The sequence below is a fragment of the Pogona vitticeps genome, chromosome 2 (assembly GCF_051106095.1).
Source record: "Pogona vitticeps strain Pit_001003342236 chromosome 2, PviZW2.1, whole genome shotgun sequence".
NCBI classification, from domain to species: Eukaryota; Metazoa; Chordata; class Lepidosauria; order Squamata; family Agamidae; genus Pogona; species Pogona vitticeps.
Genome location: NC_135784.1, coordinates 291,249,063 through 291,269,487, shown reverse-complemented (window position 1 = coordinate 291,269,487; position 20,425 = coordinate 291,249,063). Strand labels below are relative to the sequence as shown.

The window sequence follows — 20,425 nt, the reverse complement described above, 5'->3', positions numbered from 1 at the left end:
AGACTTTTTGAGTTACAGACTTCTCTGGCCGCAAAATTTAGGTTCCACTTGCAGCCGGAGAATCGACCCAAAGACTGGAAAAAAACCCAAAATGGAACAAAAACGGCCGGTTACGGATTAATCGGTTTCCAATGCATTGTCGGTCAACGGAGCCTCGACCTACAGACTTTTCGACCTGCAGCCACCGTTCCAATACGGATTAATTCCGTAAGTCAAGGGTCCATTGTACTTCATCCTGGAAGGCATTAATGTAGATTGAGGGACGAGATGGCCAATTTACTCTAACATCTTGCTGCTACTTTCTCACGTTTGCCAGCTGAGGTAACTGACTTACTCTACCTAATGGCTGACCTGGCCCCTTCACCATGGATTTTATACCAAATAAACAAAACTCCCCTGAATTTAGTTGTTGTTGTTATGTGTTGCCAAGTCATTTCTGAGTTATGCTTACCCTATGAATTAGTTATTGCAAACACAACACTGTGGCTTCCTTTATAGAGTCAATCAATCTCTTATTTGGCCTTCCTCTTATCCTGATGCCTTCCCTTTTTCCAGCATTATTCTCTTTTCCATAAATTCTTATCTTCTCATGGTGTGCCCAGAGTACAATGGCCTCTATTTAGTCATTTTGCTTGATTTGATCTAGAACCCACTTATTTGTTCTTCTGGTAGTCCTTATATTTGTAAAGCTGTCTTCCAAAACCATGTTTCAAATGAACTGATTCCCCCCCCGCCTTTCTTCATTGCCCAGCTGTCACATCTGTACATAATAATGAGGAATACTATGGTGTAAGTGACCTTGGCTTTGGTCTCCAGTGATACATCCTTACTTCAGATCTTTTCTAATTTCTTCAAAACTGCCCTTTCAGGTTTCAGACTTCTCCTGATTTCTTAGCTACAATCCCCATTTGGACTGACAACTGAATTGAAGTATAGAAAATCTTTAATCATTTTGATTTATTCCTTGTCAACATTAATGTCATGTAATTCTTCTATAGACATGATTTTTGTCCTCTCAAGATTCAACTACAATCCTGTTTTTGCACTTTCTTCTTTCATGTTAATCAGGAATCATTTGCTGTTTTCCACCTGCAATATGGTGTGATTTGCTTATCTTAAATTACTGTTGTTTCTTCCACCATTTCCGCCATCTCCTTTATCTGACTCTAACTCAGCTTTCCATATGATCTGCATATTGACTGAACAGTAAGGAGGATAAAATACACAATTCTTTTCCAATGTTGCCAATGAGAAAACATTCTGTTTATCCATTTTCTGTTTTAACAGTAACCTCTTATCCAGAGTATAGGTTACATGTCAGGACAACCAAGTGTTCAGGCACACCCTTTTTTTTAGAATGATGCCTAACTTTTCATCATCTGTACAACCAAAGGCTTGGTCTAATCCATAAAGCACAGTGATTTTCTTCTGAAATTCTTTAATATGCACCAAAAGCCAATTCATACCGTATTTGCAATATGGTCTCCAGTGTCTTCTCTTTTTCCGAATCTGACTTGTACATCACTCCATATATGGCAGAATTCTTTGCTGCGAAACCTTGAACATCAGTTTGCTTGTATGGGAGACTAATGAGATGGCCCTATAAGTTACTGCACCTTTTGCATAATTTTTTTCCAAATTGCAATGTATATTGAATATTTCCAGTCTGCAGACTATTGTTTTGCTTTCCATGTTTGTTGTCATATTCTTTTTAGGATTTTGATAGATTCAATGTCTGTAGCTTGGAATATTCTCTTAGTATCCTACCTGTTTCTTTCACGTGCTTTAAAAGTAACATCCAGGTGGGAGATGATTTAGTTAGCTATTATTTATATTCCTTAAATTGTCTCCATGAAGCACTAAAACAAGGCAACATGTCATTGATAAATCTATTATTATTTCCAGATGGGGCATAGCTTTACAGAGGAATAGTTCTAAGGCATAACTTAAAAGAGTTTTTTTTTAATGTAAGTATTATGAAATCAATATAGCATGTATCACTTACCTATGCCTACTCTGAGTCCCATAATTACAGCTCTTTGAACAGCTAGACCAGGAGGTCCACGGATAACGGTCACAGTAGCATCCCTCACTGCTTTCAATAGCCCCATGCAGCAGGATAAGGAACAGCCAATTAATTTTTCGGTCCATAGCTATATGCAGGAAGCTGTAACACAGTCAGTGAAGTCTGGAATGAAAACAAGGAAAAATGGCTGCAATTAGGATAGTTTTGAATCCGTTTCTATGGTGTGGCAGCTTAAAAGCTGACCCACAGTGCAGAGTATTGAAGTCGGTGAGTCAGGTTGTGTTCTCTGTTGAAAATATTTAATGACATTGTCATGAAAAGCCAGCGATGTTCCCTCCAAAAGGAGAACCTAGTGACCCATCCCAAGTGTAAGTGGCAGTCAACATTGCCGACTCAATTAAAGTCAAAAGCACTGCCAGAGATCTAGATCTATATGATACATACTCTGGGCTAACCCAAAACATATTGAACTATACAGCTGAGCAGCAAACTGCACCCCACACCCACCATGTCAAAGTGCAGAGTACCCAAAGCTAGCCATGCTACCTTTGGCTCCTCTCAAGTAGAGTCAGCCTGAGGCCATCCTCCACATCAGTAACACGAACAGCCAGCAACCTCAAGCACCTCTTCTCATAACTACCAGTAAACATTTAACAGATTAAGCAACTAAGAACTGGTGCCCATTCATAACACCCAAAATCTTCTGCCTGAGACAGGTACTACATTCTGTCTAGCAGCAGGGCCCTGTACGCCTCCGAACGATTTTACCCACCAAAATGTGGTTTAGGTATCTGGCTGCCGAGCAAAAGGTTGGGAGTTTGATTCCCCACTGTGCCTCCTAGGAGAAGAGCCAGCCTGTATAGCCTTGGGCAAGCTGCACATTCCCTGAGCATCCCCAGAAGAAGGGAATGGTAAACAACTTCTGAGTATTCTCTACCTGAAAAACCCTATGAAAATGCTCACCATGAATCAGAACTGACTTGACAGCATATGAGGATGATGACTAAACAATCTGGAAGTAGAAGATGAAATGTTTCCTGAGTTGAAATTTTGCAAATTTCAACTCAGGAAACTCTTCTGCTTTTCTTTAAGTCTTGCAGTGTTATTATTTGCAGAGCCAATAGTTACTTCCCATCTTTAATATATTTAGTGCTGGCATTAAATTAAATCATTTTCTAACTTTCTGTGTTCGGTTTTCAACATTTCAAACCTATTTTTTTCCTTATCTCCCAGAATCACTACCTGTTTATTGGCCTGAATCTCATAAACTATGCTTATAAAAACCCCTGTCTTGCTACATCTTATCTCAATGCTAGGGAAAGTTTCCAAAATATGTATATATATATTTTTTTAAAAAAATAAAAGCTGCTTTCAAAGGAACAAGAGCATGAGGAAGGGACTGTGGTAGAGACCAGGGAGGCAGTCTTGAATTCAGCATTAACATAGTCACCATAACATCTCAAAATTGCAAAGTATTGCCATTGAATGTTGAGACTTTTACTATGAATTTGTGTTTCATTCATTCTGACGAATCACATTACTTTTCCCCTTCCAAAACCTATTACAGTCAATTAGTTCATTATTGCAAAGCACGGGATAAAAAAATAACCCATGTCACTCTTATTGGACAATGAATTTGTCCTGGTACTTACTCACCAAAAGAAGAATCAGAGTTCTTTAACAGCTGAACCAGAACATCAACTATACTTGTTTCCTATAGTTCTCCCCCCCCCCCCAGCTTGGAAACCAGTTGTGTGTTGCCACACCTGCCAAAGCCCCCTCTCAGCGTTCTTTCGTACATTCCTTACTTTGCTAGGGCATGTTGATTTGCTCTTTTAGAAGATTCAGGGGAAAGATTTAGATATGGTATGCATGTCAGTTCCTCATAATTGCAATGCAAGTTGTACATGTTTATGTAGCAGAAACTTACCGGCTCAATGGTATCCAATTAGAAAGTGCAATTCACACAATTTTGTGGCATGCAAAGTGAATCCTTCTTGTTCCACCTGTTGACCTCAGTCCAACATCGATCTCAGCTCATCAGAGAAGAGGCACAGAGCAATGGTGCAAGCAAAGGGTTATGTTTGCACAGAAATTAAAATGTAACCAAGTTTGCAAGCCAAAACATGCTTACATCTACAGAAGTAAGTCTAGTAGAAGGTATTAGGGCTTACTCTTGAGCAAACAGGGTTATGACTGGTTGTAAAACCAAGTACTCATAGTGTAAAGCAATACCTGCGTAATCTGGGACTGCAAGAATAAAAGAAAGGAAGGGAAGGGAAAGATATGCATGTAAACCTTGTGGCTACAATATTTAGCCAATTTTCTTTGATTTTCCTTCTTCTCCCCTCCCTTCCTCCATGTTTTTGGGGCCACCTAGTCTGATGAAATGGAATTGTAGCAAAGTTATCACCCACTTATGGATTTTGGCATGACTGCCTTGGATTTTGTATTTACTCTGGAAAATACTCCACCATGCAGAGCAAAATCTATAATCAGAGGAAGATGATTTGGGCTTACTGGCCAGTTCTTCAAACAGAGGGCTGTCCTGTGTAAGGTCTAACACATGGTCCACTTCCTTGTCCTCCCTCTCTCTTGATTTCATAAGACTCTTATTTATTGTTAGTTTACACAAGCAGACAATAGACAATAGGTGGAATAACACAGATTTGGAAGCACTTCAATGTTCCCCTTGTCTTCTTAAGCAACACTGAATGTTTACCAAGACTGTGAACAGACTGTGAAATATCCTTCTCAGGGGGAATTCCCCATTACCTTCCCCACCACATTTCTCCCACAGTGCAGTGACTTCCCGCTTAAGCTTTGAAATAATGTACACAGAGTCCATGTACTTTGGTGCTTTGCCAGGCTCAGTGGTAGATTTACCCTTTGCTTCCCGTCATTGTCGTCGTTTAGTCATGTCCAACTCTTCGTGACCCCATGGATCAGAGCTTCCCAGGACTGTTTATTTAGGCTATCCTCCCCCATTCTCCACATTGGACTGTAGCCAACATGGATTACAATCCAACACTAGGGTGTGGAACAATGATTTTTCCCACTTTTGTGAGGAAGAAAGCTAAGCCATTTCCCAAACATTCCAAATGCAGATTTCTAAAATCATGCCTAGCTGACCAATTGGACTTGCAGGCCAATGTTATTCATAGTTGCTTGGATGAGCAACAGGGTTGTTTGGAATATCTCCTCAGTATACAAAACACACTACCTCGTATGCACCACAGTGCTTCCTCCTTTATGTTAGGGGAATTCTTATGTAGGGAACTCAATAGGGTGTTCTATAGGCCACCCTGACACCTCCCACTGTGCCTTGCCTGGACCTTGGCACCTTATTGGGAAATAAGAGTCACCTCACTCACATCGCCTCAAGCAACAGCATGTTCACAGACCCCAGCATCCTCAACAGGTGCTTGGAAAGAGGGGCAGCTCTTTCCAAGGAATCCTGCTAGCCAGTGTCATGGGACTGTGAGAACTGAGCTCTAAGAGCGGTCCACCTGTAATAAGGTACACCTGACTATAGGGTACTAAAGGGCAAGGAAATAGAGACTGAGAGAGAGAGAGGAGGAAGTGGAGAATGGTTTGGCCACATGTGAGGAAAGTGGAGGAGAAAAGATTGGTGAATGGGTAGAGGCATCAGAATGTCTCCATCTGGAGCTATGGAGAGATACTCTGAAAAATATAGTGAACTGGCCTTCAAACATGCCGGAAGAGCAACAATCTTATTATCAGCTGGCACAAACCTCCTCCTACCCTGCCACAACTCAGAGATGGAGTTGGTGCTGCAAGAGGCAACGCGGCCACCTACACCAGCTGGCCCAAGAGGGGTGGGGACCAAATTGGTCCACACCCAATCCTGCCATGCAGCAGCTTCCTTACAGCACAGATCAGGGAGGGTGGCAGAAACCAATCCTTGACTACTGAGATCAACGAAAAAAATTAAGCCTTGTCCCCACAAGCTGGGTGAACCTTTCTGGATTTTGTGTTGCAGTCATGTTGTTGAACAAAAAAATTGGTCACCATGTTTAACACGCTCTCTTGAGCTGTTTATGTCTTGGCCTTTGCGTATATTCTACAGTGTGCCTCGCAAGACAAACGCCTCGCGGGATGAAAAACCCGCAAGACGAATGGTTTTTGCAATCGCTGTGGTGCCTCCCAAGATGGCTTCTTCTATGGCTGTGCTTCCCAAGATGATTTTTTCCCTCAAGACCGATGCCTCGCAAGACAAAAATAATTCATTTGTCTTGTGAGGTTCCCATAGGAGTGCATTGCAATGCATTCCTATGGGAAACCGCTTTCCGCAAGACTAAAATTTCGCAAGACAACGCTACTCGCGGAACAAATTACTTTTGTCTTGCGAGGCACCACTGTACACTTCTCTCCCCATGGAGGATCTGGTGACATATACATTCATAAAATGTTTTACAAGGGTTTTGTATCAATGCAAAATCTCCCTACCTACCATATTTGTGAATAGTTAATAACAGAGACATAAGACGTATGTGTGTATACTGTGGGAATCAATGTCTCTTTCAAACTGCTTTTCAACTCTGGAAATTTCTTCTTTACACCATTGTTCAGCATTAAAACTGACAAAGCATGGTTAAGAAACTCGGAACAGCTCACCCAAATCAGACCAGGATTTTCCTCACACGGTGTCAACAAAGCTTAGAAAAGTTACTTTGGTGGTACCACCAGACTCAGAATGGTCCATCCTCTCTTTTGGGAGTTTTTACCCCAGTCCAAAAAAGATGTTAGCAACACCAACCAGAGGCCCTCAGGAAGATCTGAAGCAGGACAATCCCCTTTCCCACTTTTATTTCCAAGTGACTGGCATTCATCCTGGAATTCAGCAAGATTAGTTGATTGTCCTACCCTTTGTAAATAATAATAATAATAATAATAATAATAATAATAATAATAATAATAATAATAATAATAATAATAATAATAATAATAATTTATTGTCATTGTAAGTATATACACATACAACGAAATTCACAGGCACCCAGAGACCAGACACATGCACACATATAAAATTCCCCAAACACTCCCCACCCACTAAAAGTCCCCCACTAAAAATACAAACATCTACACCGCAGGCCAAGTAACAGTCCAACTAATTATTCACTACTGGTGGTCTTTAAGCTCATTATTAATTGCAATTATAGCTCTGGGATAAAAACTATTGAGAAAACGTGTGGTCCGAGTCTTAATTGTTCTATATCTTCTGCCAGATGGTAACAGTTCAAAAAGTTATAAGCAGGATGGGAAGAGTCTCTCAGGATGCTGTGTGACTTCCTCAGACAGCGGGATGTGAAGATGTCATCCAGGGTTGGTAGCTGGAGCCCGATGATATTCTGGGCAATTTTAATGGTTTTCTGTAGAGCTTTTTTGTCCGCTACAGAGCTACTCCCAAACCATGCCAGAATGCCATAGGTTAGGACACTTTCAATGGTGCTACAATAGTAGGTCAGAAGTAAATGCTGAGATAAATTTAACTTGCCAAGCATTCTCAGGAAATACAGCCTCTTCTGTGCCTTCTTCATCAGCATGTTGGCATTTATAGTCCATGAGAGGTCCTCTGAGATGTAAGTACCCAGAAATTTAAAATTACCAACTCTTTCCACTTCCTCACCGTTTATGTACAGTGGTAAATGTACATTTCTCTTCCTCCTAAAATCAATTATAAGTTCTTTAGTTTTTTTGATGTTAAGTGTGAGATGATTTTCTTTACACCAAAGTATCAACCTTTGTACTTCCTTTCTATAAGCAGACTCATTGTTCTTATTTATGAGTCCCATCACTGTCGTATCATCCGCAAATTTAATAATTGCATTGGTGTTATACAGTGGGGTGCAATCATGTGTGTACAGGGAATAGAGGAAGGGACTTAGCACACAGCCCTGTCTAAGCCCCTTTACAAGCTACTAAGATTTGGCTGTTCTTCACCACATATTACAGCAGCAGCAAATTTCATAGTTCAGCTATGTACTGTTTGTACAACTACTGTCTGTGAGCCCTAAATCTCTCCAGAGCTCAAAATGTTGCACTTTAAAATGAACTTGTTGTGTTAATTATTACTTCTTGGCACCTTGGTTATGATTGTTCTAACTGTAATTCTATGTGAGTGCTTTGTTATCATTACCAACAGGGCCAGGAGATACAGGGAAATATTCTCTGGGTCCCTCTAGTGGCAAATTCTGACATTGGCTTTTGATATAATAACATAAAAGATGAAACCAAGAAATAGTCTTTTCCCTCTTCTGGATTGATTAGAGAATGACACAAAGCCCAAACAATTCCTGTCAAAATGTCTCTAAAATATTTTGAAATATCCTTCAAATGAATTTTTTTTAGAGTAACCACTTATACTTAAATTTTAAACTACTATTGTAGTTACATGGCTTATCTAAAAGTTAATCATCTGTTGTAATTATATTACTACTAAGTAGATGCTTCCAAGCTCTGACTTCCTCCCACCATTTAGCTCCACTGGAGGGACAGCAATCTTTATCCTGCTGTATTATTATTGAATGTCTTTTCATTGTCATTTGGTGATTTAACTTACTTTTGACTTCGAAAGCAATCAACATTCCCCCACTTATTTCTGCTTGGGCCATAAAAGGTAAAGGTAAAGGTTCCCCTTGACAATTTGTCCAGTCGTGTCCGACTCTAGGCGGCGGTGCTCATCTCCGTTTCCAACCCATAGAGCTAGCGTTTGTCCGCAGACTATCCTCCGTGGTCACGTGGCCAGCGTGACTAGACACGGAATGCTGTTTACCTTCCCACCAAGGTGGTACCTATTTATCTACTCGCATTTTTGCATTTTGCATGCTTTCGACCCGCTAGGTTGGCAGGAGGTGGGACAAGCAATGGGGGCTCACTCCGTTGCATGGATTCAATCTTACGGCTGCAGGTCTTCTGACCTTGCAGCACAGAGGCTTCAGCGGTTTAACCCACAGTACCACCAAAACTACAAGCGCATACACTAAAAGAGCACTCGGTTGCAGTAGAATGAAAGGACACGCCCATTGCTTGTTTGATTGGTTACAGAATGAAACATGGGCATTGCAGCCAGAAGCATGACAAAATTTTCAGTCGCATATCCCCAGTGGCTGTAATTCTATTGCATATTTATGGTGGTGTAACTCCATTGGCATAACTCCTTCCATGTTATTTTCAGTGGCAAATTATGAAAAGTTAAAAAAACAACACAGGCCTTTCCAGTTGCACACTGAATTGTGGAACTTATGTGGAATAGGAGATGCTTATGCCAAATTCTTAATTCACAGCAATTCATTGCTGAAAATTACACTAATGGAGTTAAACCAATGGGCATCATGATCTCCAAGAAAACTGTGACATGTTTTTTTTGGGGGGGGCGCATGGGTTATTGTAGTCATTTTTAAAATGATTTCTTCCTTAACCATCCCAAGAGGGAGATTAAAGTTAGTGTGCAGGAATATGTATAAGAAACAGACTCCTTGAGGTAGAAAGAAGCCTATTTTCTGAGAAAGGATGACTTTACCCAATTTTTATGCAAACATGGTAATGGTGAGGATCGCAGGTTGCTTGGCTATTATAAAATAGGCTGACAACTCCAAAATTGTTGGGAACTACTGAGTTAGACCAATGTTTTTAACTAATAGGATTCTGGCCATTTCATAATCCAGATGCTCAAACTATAAGTGGGGGAGAGAATTTTCCATCACCACCTACGTCCTTCACATCATGCATAACCTCACCTCCTCATGCCCTTTCCCCCTTTTCCTTTCCATCTTTTCTCATTGCTTATTATTGCATGATATTTAAAGTTACTCCAAGCCAGATGACATATTTCTGCCCACAAGTGCTCACTCCAGAAAGCAGCAGGGTTTTAGAATTACGGGCACATTCAGCACAATGTTGAGTGCTTAAGACCACGGAGCTGGATTTATCCCATTGTGTAAAGATCTTATGAAGATAATGTATCATTCAATATTTTATTTGTCATGTTGCAAAACACTCAATAAAAGGAAGATTGACTATCTCAGGTGGAGAAGAACAAAGCCCGTCTTCCTGGTGTTCCCACGTATGCTGTCCTGAATAAAATGGTTCAAGCGCTTTCTCAATATGAATGTAATTGCATTTCAACAGTAGGGAGTCACAAACATTTGAAACAGCCACGGAGTGAAATTCTTAATTTTCTTGGCTTCCATGGGGCTGCCAGGATTGCATTCTTCTGGCCATCAAAATCCACATGTCATTTTCCTTTGCAGGGAACTGTCCCTCTCCAGTGGTTCAGTCAGAATTTGTTAAGATTTTTTTTCCTAAAAGATTTGACACTCTTACTGGGGTCCTATAATTAAAGAAGTATTGAAAATAACTCTGGACTGCTCTATAGAGGACAGATTAAATCTTGCCTTTTCCACTCCAGGGTAGATAAGAAAAGGTAATTATTTGTTAGTGCTAAGAAAAGTTGTTGTTTTTAACTAGAGCTCCCAGAATCCTTCAGCCAGGAAGTGGCCATCCTGACTAGGGGATTCTGGGATATGTAGATCTAAAAGTAACATTTTTGAGAGGTCTGATACTTGCCTCTCTAGCTTAGTATTGCCTACACTGACAAAAGTAAGGGTAAGGATTTATTTCAATATGTGGCTGATAAGAAATTAGCAATCTTTGCAAATATCCTCATGTTCAGAAAAATCAGAACCTGGGATTTTAAACAAATCAAAAAAAATGGTACCCAAACTGACATATCCAGGTAGACAGTCCTCCTTATCTTTGACATCTACAGAGCTGTAGCTTGTGTAGGCCATGTCAACTGCGACTTTGACCAAGACTGTCTCAATTTGGAGAGCACAAAAATTAGCGAAGGTGCTAACTTGCCTGGAGGCACTTGTTGCTTGAAGGGCACAAGCTCACTCATTCCCCCATATCTATACTGCCTCCGGCTGGTTGTCCTTGTGCAAAATAGAAGTAAACCAGGTGGGCTCAGCGGAGAACCGATATGGCTATCATGTGCTCAGTCATAGACATTCCTCTGCATTTCTTGTTCTGTCTTTGCATATGGCAATTGCAAGTTTTATCAATAGGACAGCAAAGTCCCAGCTGCCAAAATTGCTGGTTTTACACCTGTATGGCAAGCAGGCACTTGATCCTTCCCATGCTTTGAATAGTTGTATCTATTGAATTTGGCTATTGGAAATGGAGAAGAATTTTGTTTCAATTCAGTCTAAAGAACTTCTGAAAATGTATTCTCAAAGGTTTTCATGACCGAGATCCAATGGTTGTTGTAGGTTTTTCGGGCTGTTTGGTCATGTTCTGGAGGTTTTTCTTCCTAACCAGTCTCTGTGGCCGGCATCTTCAGAGGACAGGAGTTAGAACTCTGTCTGATATCCCACACACTACACTAGAACACAGACAGAGCAGACAGAGTTCTAACTCCTGTCCTCTGAAGATGCCGCCCACAGAGACTGGTGAAATGTTAGGAAGAAAAAAACCCCTCCAGAACATGGCCAAACAGCCTGAAAAACCTACAACAACCAACTTCTGAAAAGTTTGAGTGTGAATGAAATGTATTCAAAGCAGTAAGAACATATTTAAACAAATCCAAATGTGGTAGAAAGTAAAAATAACAGACTACCCCACTCCTAACTGGCACTGGCTTTAGACTCTGCAGTTTTAGCAGGGGTCTTTCATGGTATCTGATTCTTTGCTTTCCAGCAGGAAATGCCTATGGGACTTCCTGGAAACAATGCAAGGATGCTGCCAGGGAATTATGATCCATTTCCCTTTGTATCTTGAAAAATGTTTGTCTCGGAAATATGTGCACTTATCTAATGTGCTCTCCATATGTTTTCTAATGTGCTTCCCATATGTTTTCTGCTTGTTCTGGTTCCACCTGGCATTGGATATCTTCCTGGTTATTTGGACTTTGGATGTCGCAACTTTAAAAAATCACACTGTGTTATCTCCAAACCAATCTTCCCTGTCCATCGGCCACTAAGTTTTCTTCTTTTCACATCTATTTCCTTGTTTAATTTACCTTGGACGATCAGTTGTAAAAAACCATACTTTTAGTTTCTCATGATGTGAGCAACATATTCTTGCTCTCCATACTTTATGTGTTTCATGATTTCTTGACCCTGAATCTGTTTTATTTATAACATGCTTTATGTAATTTGTGTGACTAGGAGGGATTTTTCTGCAGTGGAATGATCATCTAATCCAGCACCAACCAATCATTCATCCTAGCCTTTGGTTTCAAAGAGAGACTCTGAGTATCTTTCCCCACTTTTTAGTCTGTTGATGTCAGTTGGTTTGTTTGCTGTTGATCTGTTTGGTTGCTAACAACGCGTGCATTAAAGAAAGTAGCATACATGTCTGTAATTTCAAGCAACAAGGGAAAGAAATTTTTAAAAAACTTTTTTCTACAAATGTCTCTGAGTTACTGAGACTTTAAGTTCCAGTTAATGAGAAAGAGGTGGGCTGTGGGAAACCTGTAGCTGTGGGTCTCTGTACTTATATTGCATAACAGTACGTATATATATAAATCCCATTGACTCACTGGTCTACTCTAGTTGGGACTATCAACTGGATTCTGTTGCAGAATTTGGAATTTCTAGTAAAATTCTCTCTCTCTCTTAGCATCTTGTGATACATCCATATTTCAAATGCTTCTGTATTTCATACAGTAGCTTGTGTTCTGTATTTCATACAGTAGAACTGAGAATACATAGCACCATACAATGCACATTGTCATGGTCAGTTATAAGTCTTTATTGTATACAACAATTTTCATATCAAAGAAGCTGCTCAGCATCATCTCTTTTTGAGTGTGTGTGAAATTTTATTTAGTATATAATGTTACAGACAAAGTGAAAACACTAACCCATCAGTCACTACCAGACCAGATAGACAAACAACAGATAAAAGTAAAAACACACTAGTAACTAAAGCAATTCCTCCCTCCCCCCATTTTGGGTCAAAGTCTCTGTTCTGACTTTCATTGGCTAGTCACAATTCCATTTTCATTCAGCCAAATCCCAAGGTAACTTATATTTGTCCACATTCTCCATGCTCTCCTTTTGGATCTTTGCATTTAGGTCTCTGGTTTGAATCCAAGATAAGCCTCCTGCAGAGCAGAGCTAGGAGAACTTTTTAAAATATAGTGCCCCAAAACACTATTGCAAAATACTGCGCACATTACAAGGCTTCACACGGCTGATTTCCACAATTTTCAGGCTGGTTATCATACCCCTGGCCATGAACTCTGTAGATTCCTTTTCCACCCTGCAGTTACTTAATCTCCTCACCACCATATGCAGGATCTGCTACAAAGGGCTGGAAGTCTGTGAGGGTTCGTGCTGGGAATCAGACTGCTTCTCCTCCTCTTGGGGTCCCACATCTTCAGATATGAGAAGACACGGTACTTTTCGTATCTGAAGATGTGGGACCGTACTCATACAGACCCAGACTCCAGTTGCAAGGTTTTAACATTTATTTTAGGAACATCAACAAAGAAGTTTATATCAATTTAAACATTGTCCCTCTCCTTTTCTTCCAACTGGGCTGATAAGGGTTTCCAATAAAGATGTGGACAACATTTAAAAAATGGCAATTCGTTTTGATTCGTTATTTGTCAAGGTTAACAAATCAACCAATACGAATACATGAATATTCTTTGACGAATCTATGAATTGATCCGTCGATTCATCTGAACTTTAAAGGGCTATAACACTGGCCCCCGATGACCTAGAGACACCAAATTTGCAGGCAAGCTTCCTCAGCCGCTTTCCTACAACTCCTATATAACTCAGAGATCCGTTGTCCAATGTTTGGTGAACATTGGACAATGGATCCCTGAGTTATATAACCACAAAAAGGACACCCCCCCAGGAAAGCTCCCCCCAGGTACTTACAGAATCCAGAATCACAACAGAGCTTCCTATGTCTTTTCCCAACATGTCTGCCAAGTTTGGTGAAGATTGGATATTGGAACTCTGAGTTAATCACCCACAAACTGGGTCCCCCCAGGAGAGTTTACCAGACGGCACAGAAGCCCATGGCATTGAGGGAGTTATATTTAGCCCCTGCAGAATGAGAGGTCCCTTTGGCAGAGGCATACATGAGGCATTGAGTTTGTTTTCAGCTCAGCACAACATTACATTTGCCAGTGAAGTAGAGTTTGCCTTCAGGAGGACTGGAGGCAAGGAGGTATTTGGCAACACAGCAGGCTTTTGGGCTCTGTCAGGCACCAAGGAAGTTGGCAGCAGGAAAAAAGGCTCTTTTGGCCCCATCGGCCACTAAGGGGAAAGGCAGCAAGAAAGCAGGCTTTTTTGGCCATATCGGGCACTGAGGTAATTGGCAGCAGCAAAGTGGCGTGTGCTGCCCCATCATACACTCAGGAGGTTGGCAGCAGGAAAAAAGGCTCTTTTGGCCCCATCGGGCACTGAGTAGTTGGCAGCAGCAAAGTGGTGTGTGCTGCCCCATAGGGCACTGAGAGAGTTGGCACTGAGACAAAAGGCAGCAGAGCAGTCTCTGGTCTTCTTCAGCAACATCAGATTTGCCTGCAAAGGAAAGGTTTTCGCCCCCAGAAGGTAATTGAGCTTGCTTGCAACTTCCAACAGCACCAGCAGCACCAGCAGATGAACATCCCCCTCTACCTTCTGCATTCTTACCTTATTCCCAGCTTTAAAACAAATAATTTTTTTAAAAAAATGAGAATGTTTGTTTAAGAGTTATCAACATTGCTTATTCTGTCAACATCTGTAAAGATAAACAATTTTTATTTGGTTCTTTTAAAGGAAGCCACCGGTTTGAGTTTCCAAGAGCTGAGCAGGGCTGTTGAGGACAAGACATTTTGGAGGCAACTTATTCATAGGGTTGCCATAAGTCAGAGGTGACTTGACTGCACATGACAACAACAGATTTCTTGCACATTCCTACTCAGCTTTCTCAAATGTGAAAACTGGCAATTTTTTAAAAATCTAATGCAAAGCTTACTGAGTCCCGGAACCTGGACCTTTCCAGTTCCAGCCAAGTGCTCAAATCTCTGTACTGTACTACAGGGGACCCCACCCCTGGTCCACAGCCGGGCCGTGGCCTTGACAGGACCAGGCAGCGGAGACAGATCTCCCCCCAGCATGCATGCCCCCCTGCCTGGATGCCAATACGCCCTCACATACATACACGGACACACACACGCCCCGACCATGCATGCATGCATGGACACATGCCCCGCCCACATGCATGCACAGATGCCCTGCCCACACACGCATGGATGCCCCCGCCCACGCATGCACACATGCTAAACCAGTCTGCGGTGCAAAAAAGGTTGGGGACCACTGCTGTAGTAGCGCTCTGGTTCATACATGAGTGGTAACACCAGTATGAACAGATACCACATATGTACAAAGCCACGTGACAGTGTGTCATATTAGCTAAGTAAAGCATGAACTGGACCTATGGTATGAATTGGAGATGCTGTCTTTAAACAAAAACACAATTGCACTAACAGAATATTGTACTTAAAGAAAGTAAAAAGACTGTATATGCTCCACTTTTTAGCCAGCTTTCTGTCTCTTGTCACTTGCTTTTTTTAAATAAATAGTTAAAGGATTTTAATAGTGGCTGTTACTATGGCAACTTGCTATAGCAACTAAGCAAAAAACAAGATTTTACACTAAAAAAAGGAAAGAAAAGGAAAGGCAATCTTTGCTTAGAGATAAAGTGTGGCAGGATTAAAGGGACAGATTTGTACAGTCCTGTGCTTAGGTCCATTTCTTGACACTAATTTAATACAACACCAAGCAAAACTTAATCTTAAATAATAGGAAGTCTTTGCATGTTTCATAGGCATGCAGATAAAAACCTTAGTAGTGAGAGTGGCTCTGCTTAAAAATGTAATTGTAGGAAGTCAATGCAAGCATATACTTCTTTCATTTTTTAAAGAACTTACTGGGGTCCAAAAGGCAGCTTGCGAGCTTTCAGTTGACCCTTCCCAATGGAAGATTTATCAGAGTTGCCAGCTTGGGCGATCCTGCCATGCGTATCACCACTGCGAAGCCAGTATGTTACGAACACCTAGAACTTATATGGACTTAAGAACAAAAACAGAATATTTTTCCCAGCTGGAACAGGCTCTGTTCGAATAAAAGAGAAATCAGCTGAAGGTATGTGCTTTCTGAAAAATAAAAACAAGGTATTCCTGCAGGTGCTACATGACATATAGTTTCTCTTTTGCTACAACAGACTAGCACAGCTACCTGCTAACTTACCTTTGAATAAAGCTAATCATCTTAACATTAATTCAGTACTAGTCTTCCCTGGGACGTGGTGGCGCTGCGGGTTAAACCGCAGAAGCCTTTGTGTGCTGCAGGGTCAGAAGACCAGCAGTTGTAAGATCGAATCCACGCAACGGAGTGAGCTCCCGTTGCTTGTCCCAGCTCCCGCCAACCTAGCGGTTTGAAAGCATGCAAATGCAAGTAGATAAATAGGGACCACTTCGGTGGGAAGGTAACAGCGTTCCGTGTCTAAGTCGCACTGGCCATGTGACCATGGAAGATTGTCTTTGGACAAAATGCTGGCTCTGTGGCTTGGAAACGGGGATGAGCACCGCCCCCTAGAGTCGAACACGACTGGACAAAAATTGTCAAGGGGAACCTTTACCTTTACCTTTTAGTCTTCCCTAGCAACTGGTATTCATTTCTTTTATTTCTTTTATTTATTCGATTTGTATGCCACCCACACTCTGCAAGAGTATTTAGTGGTATAGTCCCCTTGATTCAGTCTTTGCCCAAACTTTAGCCCATAGGTTGCTCTTATATTTGAGTCTTAAGTCTACAGCACCACAGTTCTCATGAACTTCTGAACAGATCAGTGGATCAGGTTGGGAGTTCAGTTCCCCACTATGCCTACTTGACAGGGGCTGGACTTGATGATCCACAGGGTCCCTTCCAGCCCTGCAGTTCTAAGATTATAAATATCATTATAGATGGTCAACCCTGTGTAAATTGTCATATTTGCATGGCTATATATTTACATTTTGTTAATATATCTGTTAGTAAATTATATAGAAAAATTGCAGTATTTTATTATAGAACGTTCTCTCTTGGATGGTAAAAGTCACATTCTCACTTACCTGTGGTATTCTGGGATTTGTCCAAAAAGACCCATCTTTGCAACATCTATGACACCTTTGCAACAGCTATGACATTAAGACCATCAATGGCTGGATCTACATCCTAAAATCTCAAGTGCTGTTGGTATGAATGGGGAAATCTGCCGGTTTTGCTTTCTCTTGCATTCAGATATTTAAACCTTGAGATTTTTTCCCCCTATCCCAAATATGCAGTTTGCCCATGATGGATTCTTCACAAATATGAATGAAAATCCAAGTTGACTCAATTTGCACTGGCAAAATTCAGTATGGACAATAGATACATTGCAATATAGAGATGACCGTGTTGCACCTCTCTGTTGTCATTGTAGTAAGAAGAGAGGTTTCTTAGTAAAAAAACAAAACAAAACACATGTACGTACCCATGCACAAACACACATACACAAACACACACACAGAGAGATGGCAATACTAATTCATCACTAACCAGAACTTGGATGTGTCTCGCTGGAGCATTTAGGGAATTTTAACCCAAAAAGTAACTTGCCTAAGACTTAGCATTAACATAGTTGAACATATAGGGATTCAGACCCTGATTTAAGCATTCAGTAACCTGGTCTTCAAAAGAGACATGGTGGCGCTGCAGGTTAAAACCGCAGAAGCCTCTGTGCTGTAAGGTCTGTAGATCTTCAGCTGTAAGATCGAATCCATGTGACAGAGTGAGCGCCCGTCACTTGTCCCAGCTCTTGCCAACCTAGCGGTTCGAAAGCATGCGAATGCGAGTAGATAAATAGGGACCACCTCAGTGGGAAGGTAACAGTGTTCCATGTCTAAGTTGCACTGGCCATGTGACCATGGAAGATTGTCTTCAGACACTGGCTCTATGGCTTGGAAACGGGGATGAGCACCGCCCCCTAGAGTCAAACACGACTGGACAAAAATTGTCAAGGGGAACCTTTACCTTTACCTAACCTGGTCTTCTGCCACCCCATCCCTAATATGATGGAGTTGGCATATTTGGGTACCTTTTTACCACAAAGCAAAACAAAATTCTCATCCTAGTTACCAGTGCCTGAGATACTGGGTCCAGGCTATCTGAAAGACTGTGTCTATCTAAGCGAGGATGCCCAGGTTTTAAGATCATCAAGGGAGGTGATTCTCTCAGTTCCGCCATTGTCATAAATGTGTTGAGTGAGGCTGCAAGACAGAGCCTTCTTCTCTGTTACTGCTCCACACGAGGCTAGGCTGGCCTTCTCTTCTACCAATAGGCAAAAACTTTTCTCTTCAGGCAGGCTTCCCCTTTCTAGGCTGCCAACAAGTTACTGTTTTTCTCATCAGGACTGTTGCATCATTTTTATTATTTAATATCCTATTTTTAGAATTGTTTTTCAATCATGTTTAGGCACTAGTTTTAATATGGCATTTGTTTAATTGCTTTTTAATATTTCATTGCATTTTTAATAGCTTTTAATATTGTGTGTTTTAATATTGTAAGCTGCCTTGGGTCCTCTTGGGCAGAAAAACAGGCAAGATACAAAAATTAAAATGAACGAATAATTGAATATTCTTAATAGCAGATTTTAAGAACTGGGTTTTCTTTTGTTTTTGTTTTTTCTTTTGACAAATGGAACTGACTCAGTGCTGTATTCTCATATTCATATTTTCTGCTTTTCCTGAAAACGCAATAATCACTTAGGTGATAAAATTAGACAGAAGATCAAGGAAAACCATTTCCTCTGTTCTACACAGAGATTGCTCATTTCATTTCAATATATTCAGACCAAATGGAACTCATTAGGTGACACACACACACACACACACAAAGACTGTGAGTATAATATTAAGGGAATAAGGCCCACAGGAAAAATTGCCGCAAGGGAGAAAGTCCCCTGTACTCCGTAGGAGTAACTTTAGTGCAAAAGCATTTTAGAAAACACAGAATGTCGTTAAAGATGTCAGTCAACAAGATAGCCAGTGGGCGTCAGAAAAAGTTCCAACCAGACTAACTGTACTGTTACTTCCTTGGTGCTGGAAATTACAGTTAAAATGACATGAAAATGTTGTGCCAAAGCCATCACATTGATTCATGTTCAAATCATTATTCTATTTTTGACTGTAATCTTCCTCAGTCTGTCTTGCATTGGTACATTTGTTTTGTCTTGTCCATGTGTTCAGATATTTTACAGCGGCATTTTTAGATTTAATCTAATTCACTTTCAACACAGCTCTCCAGATGAATTACTTAATTTTACTCATATTGTCTAAAATGCTTGCAGTTCTTTTTGAGTTTGTGTTAACTAATTAGTACAGTGTCAACATCTTCATTTCCAGTTTCTGATAATTACTACAGAAATTAGTGGGGTAATAAATGTCATTTTATGATGCTCCTCTTGAATCAGAGCTGTTGTTAGCACAGCACTTGTAGAAACTCAAATTACACTGACTTCAGATGGTCAGTTGATAGCCTATGGAAATGAATGCACTGATGTCTAAGGTGTATTACATGAATGTTCAAAGGATCATGTTTCTTCAGAGGGTGATCCATTCTTTTGCTCTCTGTTCCTCCATTTTTTAAAAAGAAGGGACGTGGTGGCGCTGAGGGCTAAACCGCAGAAGCCTGTGCTGCAGAGTCAGAAGACCAGCAGTTGTAAGATCGAATCCACGCAACAGAGTGAGCTCCCGTCGCTTGTCCCAGCTCCCGCCAACCTAGCGGTTCGAAAGCATGCAAATGCAAGTAGATAAATAGGGACCACCTCGGTGGGAAGGTAACAGCGTTCCGTGTCTAAGTCGCACTGGCCATATGACCACCGAAGATTGTCTCTGGACAAAACGCTGGCTCTATGGCTTGGAAACGGGGATGAGCACTGCCCCCTAGAGTCGAACATGACTGGACAAAAATTGTCAAGGGGAACCTTTACCTTTACCTCCTCCATTTTTATCTGCTTATTATCTCCTTTATTTTCCTTATGAGATGCATTTATAGTTCATATCACATGTCTCTCGTGAAGCTTTAATCAATGTTTATTTATGAAGTATGTTAATGCTGGGAACTTCAAAGTGCAAAGCTTTATTATTGTAATGAACCTCATATCTCTCCTTCCAACCATCCCTCTCCCCCGCTCTCTTTTTCTCCCGCACAAACCTGAAAACTGATGCTGTGACCTATTTTGACCCCCATGCACCAAACTGATTACAGTATTTCACAGCACTTTATACACCTGACAAGAAGTCCATTATTAGCCTTTCTCCACTACACCACCCTGAGCATATGCAGCTGCCAC

At 41.0% G+C, this 20,425-nt stretch overlaps 1 protein-coding gene across 7 annotated transcripts in view; it reads right to left on the bottom strand.

The window, feature by feature from the left end:
• C6 (complement C6) overlaps positions 1-4,089 on the bottom strand; it is a 44,008-nt gene extending 39,919 nt beyond the window's left edge. Inside the window, exons 1-2 of one of the 7 annotated variants that reach the window (XM_072992801.2) lie at positions 3,957-4,089; positions 2,006-2,188 (exon numbers count right to left, since the gene is read on the bottom strand). In XM_072992801.2, coding sequence (XP_072848902.2) covers positions 2,006-2,151 — 146 coding nt within the window. In that variant the 5' untranslated portion in view covers positions 2,152-2,188; positions 3,957-4,089. The other 6 variants (XM_072992806.2, XM_072992802.2, XM_072992804.2 and 3 more) reach the window with 6 other exon arrangements.
• Positions 4,090-20,425: the final 16,336 nt, after the last annotated feature.